At 33.7% G+C, this 8,220-nt stretch overlaps 1 protein-coding gene across 1 annotated transcript; it reads left to right on the forward strand.

Moving 5' to 3' along the window:
• Window positions 1-753, forward strand: LOC120121537 (secreted RxLR effector protein 161-like). The gene has a single exon (XM_039140872.1). It carries the CDS (start codon window positions 1-3, stop codon window positions 751-753), a length of 753 nt encoding a protein of 250 aa, XP_038996803.1.
• Window positions 754-8,220: the final 7,467 nt, after the last annotated feature.

Genomic DNA, 8,220 nt, shown 5'->3' on the forward strand with positions numbered 1-8,220 from the left:
ATGGCTACTAGCTACAAGTTGACTATTGACAATGGGACACTGTTTAAAGATGCTATGCACTATCAGAGTGTTGTTGGTGCACTACAGTACGTTGTTATCACCCATCTAGACATTGCCTTTACAGTGAATAGGGTGTGCCAGTGTATGCAATTTTCATGTGATGTCCACCTTCAGTCAGTGAAGCGCATACTAAAGTACTTACATGCCACTGTCGACTTTGGTCTTCGATTTGCAGCATCGTCTCGCTTGTCCTTGACAGGGTTTGCTGATACAAACTGGGGGTTCGATGCAGATGACAGACGTTCGACCTCGGGCTATTGCATCTATTTTGCTGGAAACTTAGTTTCCTGGGGCTCACACAAGCAGCACGTGGTTCCTCGCTCCACTGCAGAGGCTGAGTATAGGAGTGTTGCATGTGCTGCTGCTGAGATTGCGTGGCTTGAGTCACTCTTAAGTGAACTACGTGTGACCGTTCATGGCAAGTTTGTTTTATGGTGTGACAATTCTAGTGCTGTTGCAGTATGTGCAAATCCAATACTCCATTTAAAGTTTAAGCATGTTGAGCTTGATTTGTTCTTTGTTAGGGAGATTGTGGCTGCTGGAAAACTCTCTGTTCGGGAGGTTCATGCTTTTGAGCAAGTGGCTGATGTTTTAACTAAGTCATTGTCTGCTCATATGTTTCTCAAACATAGACAACGACTATTTGTGTCTCAAATTCTAGATAAATTTGTGGACTCGCAGGTTGAAGAGTGAATTAAGCCTGAGCGAGGTTGAGGTTACAGTACGCGGAGTGTTAGTGTATGAGTTTGCACGCACTTCGGGTTCTCACGTGGAGTTAGTGTTTAGATTAGGAGGAGTCTGCAGTAGGGGGAGTGTAGAAGCATGATGTTGGGTACACCTCAGTTTCACGTAAATTGGTGGTCTTAAACAATGAGGGTTTTATAGTAGGGGGAATGTTAGTGTGTACAATTGCTTAGCTGGCTTCTCATAGTTAGATTTGTTAGAGTCGGTTAAGGTTGTTGTAACTGTTAGAGCTTCTAGAATTGCTCTTATATGATGTATAAATGTATCTCTCTACGATTGAGAGAATCATGATCTTATGAAATGAATCAAGTTCTACAATCTTGCTTCTCATTCTCTTCTCGTTCTTCTTAGCTTACTTTGCCTTGTAACTGTCAATGCTATAACGAAACGATAACATTCATGAGAATTTTTAAAGGTAAGTGTGATTGAAATTCATGAATATATTATTTTATGTTGTTTGGTGTAACTTATTTCTCTACTATTTTTTAAGTAACGTTTTATTTAAACATGGAATTAATGGAGAGCCATGAATAATGAAACGTTTCATTAAAAGATTTTTAAAAGATATTAGTAATTTATGGCTTTAAATATGATATGGTTTTTAAAAGCAAAGTTCAATGCTTTTAGCCAAGTTTTAAAGCACTAAATAGGTTACCTTATAAGGATTTTTTTAATATTGAAATATTCAAACATTCAGGAGCTTGTTTTAGTTTATAATATTATTTCTTATGTTCATGTCATAACGTTTTAAAAGTTGTATGAATAAATTTTGGTTCAATTTATTTGACCATTTTAATGCACCAAGATTGTTGGCGTGCAAACTGGATTCTTACATGACAAAGACGCTATTTATTGTTAGCCTAATGACTATTTATGATAATGTTAATTTTGGAAAGTTAGTCATTAGTCTAAATACCACACTTATTGGTGAATAGAAATTTTATTACATGAAAATCTATGATTATCATATATTATTGAGTGTTTGATAGTGTTATTGTAAAAGTTGATTTGTTTTTGAGAAATAATTTTGTCAAAGTACGAGATGATTAACTTGGAGAAGAGATGTGAAATCAATGACACGAGATATTGAAGATAAGAATTTATTACTATTAATTATCTATTATTGATAGTAAATCATTTTTTAGATTAACATTGTAAAATTTTCATTTTGGTGCAGAATTAACATATTCAAGAGAGATGTTAATTCAATTGAAGTGATTGTCATGTTAGTTTTTGGGCCTTTTTGGTTGAAGATGATGATGCAAAGATTGAAGTTGCGAGCATGGTGAGAATGAACAAGTCTATTTGGTAATTATGATTCTACCTGCGATGACAGATTATTTAGACTTGTTTTTTGTTAATTCATGCTTTTTAAATACATGAATAAACGAGTATGTTAAATTAGTCTTTACAAAACTTAGTTGATATTTTATGGATTAAGATAAGCCACTAGTATAAGGACTAAGACTAAGGCTAAGGCAGTAGTGAGCCCAAAATGTATATGCTTAATATACTATTGTGAGTAAAAGCATCAAGCATAATTATTTAAGATGCCTTAATAAAGAGAAAATCCATAAATGATTTATTGGAAAGTAGAGTGATGAATATGAAAGTACATGTCTAGGATTGGTTCTATGAAGACCTGGTATTTAAGCATGCCTAATGTGCCACCTTTCTTTCATAGAAACCTACAAGGTGCACTGTTCGTTATTATGCTCACTATTCTAATTTTATAAAATACCATGACAAGTTAAAAATTCTTAAAACTTAGTATAAAAGTTAAAAGAGTAGAGATTAATTTGGTTGAGTGGAATACCGAATTTAGTCATAGTAAATAAAATATGTGATGGTTTCTTTAAGGCTAATATATTGAATATTATGAATGAAAAAGTGGTAGACATTAGTGCTACTAAAAGGATGATTTGTAGCCATTGAGTATACTCTTAAATAGAGAAAACGAAAGAAGTTGTCTATCCTAAGGAGTTGTTGAAATCTCTTTGTAAAATATTTGAGATAATTTTCTTGTTGTTAGAAAAAGTTGAAAACTCCCTGTCGAGATGGTATTTGCCCGGCGAAAAACAAAGTGTACACACAAGTGTCATTGTCTCGAAAAATATAAGTGTTTATCTTCTAGCATAAGATAAAACACTAATTTGAAGAGTCGTCACCAATCCTTTGTCGAGGTATGATTGGTCACCAAAATGATATGTTATTTTAATAAAATAATATTAAAATAACATAACAAGAGTTTGCTTACCAGAAAATGAGTTCGGGAGTCGGTTACGTGTGGTGAATGATTAACACCCCCACAATGCCCAAAATTGGTACATATGTTTATTAATTAATTGTCTTTGCAGTAAACTAATAAATTTGCATTTGATTTTAATTATTAGATTATGGAAATAAAAATAAAATATCTAGATTATTACTACTAATACCTAATATGTTAAATACTAGAAATGTAAATAATCCTATGTTTACTCAATATTATAAAATATTTAAGATCAAGGATTAAATTGCAAAGTAACTAAATTAATGGTCATAATTAAAAATATCATGAAATGTAGGTATTAACAATGTTATTTAACCTTTAAAATTTTTCGGATTAAAATATAACTTATTAAAATCTAAGGGACTAAAATGAATATTTTACCCTAAATATACATACATACGAATAATGGCTAAAATAAAAACAAATAAAATTTGAGAATCGAATTAGGATACACATAAACATGCTTTCAGTGATTAAATTGGAAGATCACAAAGTTAAAGGGACCCCGTGTATAATTTACCCATGCTCGAATTTACATGTAGCCCCTCTCCAAAACAAAGTCGTTCAGGGAGGGGTATAAATAGGTCGAATTCGGTCTAAGGCCTTCATTTTCTCTCTTTGTTTCTCTCTCTTAGAGAGAGAAGCTCTCCCTTCTCTCTAGGTTTCCTTCACTGGAGGGAAACCAGCCACCGACTGACAATCGTTTTCTGCCGCCAATAGCCACCGCCAGCCACCGTCCACAGTGGCTGAAAATATATAAACAACCCAAAACATAGATTGGAACACCCTCTACCTGAATCTGAGCTTCTCTTATACTAAAAACTAGTCAATTGGACTAGATATGTAGTTTTACCTTCAAAATCTGACAATTTCCGATGGCGCGTGGGCTTCGATGAAGGTAAAATCTTCTCTTTTTCTTTTTCTCTCTTGGATACTATCTCTCGTTTATTTGTTGATGGTTGTTTTATGTTTTTTGCTCTTTCGTTTCCCTCTGTTCTTGTTGTCTGCTCTGTCATTCTCTCATTTCAGGATGAATGGCCTTTTATAGGTCTCAGACTCCGTTTATAATAATGAATCTACTCGGTGACTCATCGGATCTACGATAGTGACTCACCATAAGGTAGTGAGGTGTACGGTTGTTATTATTATTTTGGATTCTTCTATTTGAAGCGGTAGCGTCGTGGCAGCGACTAGTTGGAGTAGTGGGAGGCGGCGATCGGAATAGCCCTAGGGTGTTAATGATACCCTAGGGCTTCTACTGGCTATATCTGGGCCATAGGATCTCTTTTGATCGGACGGTTATGGAAGAGTGGTGGCGCTGGAGAAATATGGAAACCCTAAATGGGTTTTGGACCTATTGAGTTATCTGGGCCTCCGGGTCGGATCTTGTTGGGTTTTCGGGTCTGCATTTTCTTCTTGGGTCAACTCTTGTAAATGAGCCTCTGGTTATTTTGTATTTGGGCCCTGATTTATTGATTTGGGCTTGTAATATTATTATTTGATAATAATAATAATATATAATAATAGTAATATAATAATAATATTATATAATATTATTATATAGACTAGGACGAAAATGACTGTCGACAGCTGCCATTCTTTGCTTATTTTTGTGTTAACAAGAATAGAGCAAAGACAAAAAGACAAGAAATTTTTGTCCTGCTGACTTATTTTTATTAGGAAATAAAAAATCATACTCTGAGGTTTTACATATGACCCAAAGGATTTAATTTTCTTGAACATTAAATGAGAAACTTTGGTAATCGCTTTCTCATGTTCATGCGAAAACATCCTACCATGAGGTTTTACAGATGGCCCAGAGGATTTAATTTTCTTGAACATTAAATGAGAAACTTTGGTAATCACTTTCTCACTTTAATAAGAAAACATCATACCCTGAGGTTTTACAGATGACCCGAAGGATTTAATTTTCTTGAACATTAAATGAGAAACTTTTGTAATCGTTTTCTCATTTTCATGCGAAAACATCCTACCCTGAGGTTTTAAAGATGACCCGACGGATTTAATTTTCTTGAACATTAAATGAGAAAATTTTGTAATCGCTTTCTTATTTTCATGCGAAAACATACTACCATGAGGTCTAACGGATGGCCCTAAGGACTTATCATCCTGCTCCAAAGACTGACAGATGACCATAAGGATTTAAACATCATGCTTGAAAGACTGGCAGATGACCCGAAGGATTTACAAATTTGTGGGAAATAATTTACTGGGTAAGAAACTTCTTCCTTTTCAAAAATTTCATTTTCAAAAAAGATTAAATGATAAACTTTGAAAATCGTTTTCTCATTTTTCGAAAGAACTTGTTGGTTGGGCAACATGCCCAAAAAATAATGCTTCCTCTATGGATTGCGTCAATCTATTCTTTTGATGTTTGCCTCTCCTAACATGATTCCTGCATTTGTGATTTAAATTATACCTTATACTTGTAAGGTATTTTGTCATAATGAATCTTCTTTTTTCCTATGAATATGTGTTTATGTAAATGCAATCAAATGCATCAACGTAATGCATTTTCTTTTATGCAAATGATGTTCTTATGAATGAAAAAATGTTGATTCATTCTTAATTTGATTCCAAAGTGGTGAATTCAGTCTTCCTCCATTTGATCATTATTTTCAAGGGTTTTCTTCAGATATCAGTGTAGCAACTTATGCTTTAAAGATTACATTTACGAAGAATCATCTGATCAACTTATATCTTTTTGTCTTCTTCGCCTCAATTTGCATTAAAGTCTCTGAAGAAATGTTTTATTTATGGAACTCTTTCCACATTCAGAATTATGACCTAATTGTCCCCATTTTATCCTTAATAAAATTGGCTTTCTTTGCCTGAACTTATGTAGAAATCCCATAAATCTTTTATATTTGAAAGGAGGATCTATCATCTTTGCAGAATGTAGATGTAAATATGTCTACCTCAGCAGAGATTAATTAGGAGATCATCGTCTGTTCTAATTTGACTCTTGAAACACATTACAAGGAGGATTTATCCTAATTCATTTTATGTCTCTGCATATAATCAGATCTTGAACAAGGTTCTTTAGACTATATCATGTCGAGATGTTTAACAATAACTTATCGTTCAACCTTGGTTGGTTCAATTAGTTTATTGTTGTTAAAATTTCATGGCCCCTTTCGTGGAAAGAAATCTTCATCATTTCTCACTTCTAACCTTGGGGTTTTGGAATACAATCCTCATCTTGAGTCAACAAAAGTAAACACCATATGATTCCAACATTGGTTCAACATCTAGTCACTAGTTTGTAGAACATTTGACAACACATTCATCCTTTCATGTGGCTTCTGCCCAAATTTCTTAATCAATGAAGCTCTTTGTATAGTTCAAAGCTATGGTATGTCGTTATAAGGACACCAAAGAATAAATCTCATATCAATGTAGGTGAAATTACCAGAATAATGTAACCATATGATGAACAAAGCAATTAAGTATAGTCAGCTCCACTGTCACTATTTCATCATTTTCATTCTTCATATATTTTTATCTCATTGGAGATATTTGCTTAATTTAATGATCTTATATTCCGAGATAATAGGGCCTTCAGCATGCCTCAACATTTTCTTTTTGTTGATGTGAGCCTTCAAAATTCCCCACATAGATTATTTCTATCTGAAATGAGCCTTTAAAATGCCCCAATATTTTCATACTGATGTGAGCCTTCAAGATGCCCCACATTCTAAGTTATAAGGCTCACTCTCAATGTCTGTTTGATTTGAATCTCATGATTCCCACGAGGTCTAACTTTGACAATGCCCCATTGTAAGTACTCGTGGCTTTCTTGGTATCGAATCTCTTAGCCTTGAATGCTCTCATTCTAGTGTTACTAAACAACATTGTTGTTAAGTAACTTGAGGGATTCTCTTCATGTTGTCACAAACTTAAAAAATGATTAATCCTTATGACAGAAATGTCTAAGATATGTGTCTCTTCTGAATGAGACGATCATCTTCTTCTTGACTGGTCACATTCTTGCCTTTTTTGCTATGTACTGAGATATATTCTCCTTTTAAATAGGGTAATCCTTCTTGATAAGTTGATAATGTCACAAGAGATTATAACAAATTCAATTCTCCAGTCTTTAAGGTCTCTCGGACCTCTTGCTTTCAAGAATATGAAATACTTCATCATTTTGGCCTTGCTTATTCTTTTTTTAGAGGTAGAATAGGCATCAACTAGCTTCAAAGACCTTTCTCATTTGAGTCTGTCCTATTTGAAAATGTTTTTCCTCCTTTCTTTATCAAAGAATTAAAGAATTTTGTAAAATATTGCTCCTTACAGGTTCACAATAGAATCAAATCATAAGCATGCGTTCAAAGAATATCAAAAGAATCAACAACTCTTTAAGGTTTCAGAGTTATAACTCTTTAACAAGTATCAACATTTATGGGTTAGTTTCAGGTTGGCTTTCCTATTTTCTATAGTTTCATCTATTTATTAACGATGTCACTCTTCTCTCACTCTTTGTGAACATTGTCACATGCCTCACTTTCTTGACTTGGTATTTTAACCGGATGCAGACAAAATGATGCAACTAGCATTACAAATTACTAGACTTCCTAGAATACTCTATTTGGGTTCTCTAAAATCTTCCATTTAGACTCCTCTAACCAAGACAGTGCTAAAATATCGGTCTAAAATGAAATTTACGTGTGCTCGTGTGAAGTTGACTATAACAGGTGTTCCTTAACTCCCTTAGTACATTTTTACATCAACTTTTTATTTAGTAACCTTTTGCCATTTTGGCTAGCTGAATTCAACTTTATTGTAATTTGTCTCTATCAGGCTAGTTGAAACTTATCCATAAAGCCAGGGCTATTAACCAATTGCTCTAGAGGGACAACTTTATTGCATATAATAGTAATATAACAGGCTAGCTAAATATTATCCATAAAGCCAGGGAAATTAACCAATTGCTCTAGAGGGACAACTCAAGCTTTATTGTATATATAATAATAGAACATGGGTATACAACTCCAACTTCTTAAGCTTGTTAAGAAGAACCTATTATAGTCTAGGTGTTTTGGTGGAAATCAGAAAATCTCATCATTAGAGTTAAATTCCCAAGCAACTGACATCGAACGTCATCAATAGAAAAGTAGTCT

Source organism: Hibiscus syriacus, unplaced genomic scaffold (genome assembly GCF_006381635.1).
Source record: "Hibiscus syriacus cultivar Baekdansim isolate YM2019G1 unplaced genomic scaffold, ASM638163v2 tig00110377_pilon, whole genome shotgun sequence".
NCBI classification, from domain to species: domain Eukaryota; kingdom Viridiplantae; phylum Streptophyta; class Magnoliopsida; order Malvales; family Malvaceae; genus Hibiscus; species Hibiscus syriacus.

What these genes read in the sequence shown, in the direction of transcription:
- LOC120121537 (XM_039140872.1), top strand. Translation starts at nt 1, where the DNA reads ATGGCTACTAGCTACAAGTTGACTATTGACAATGGGACACTGTTTAAA.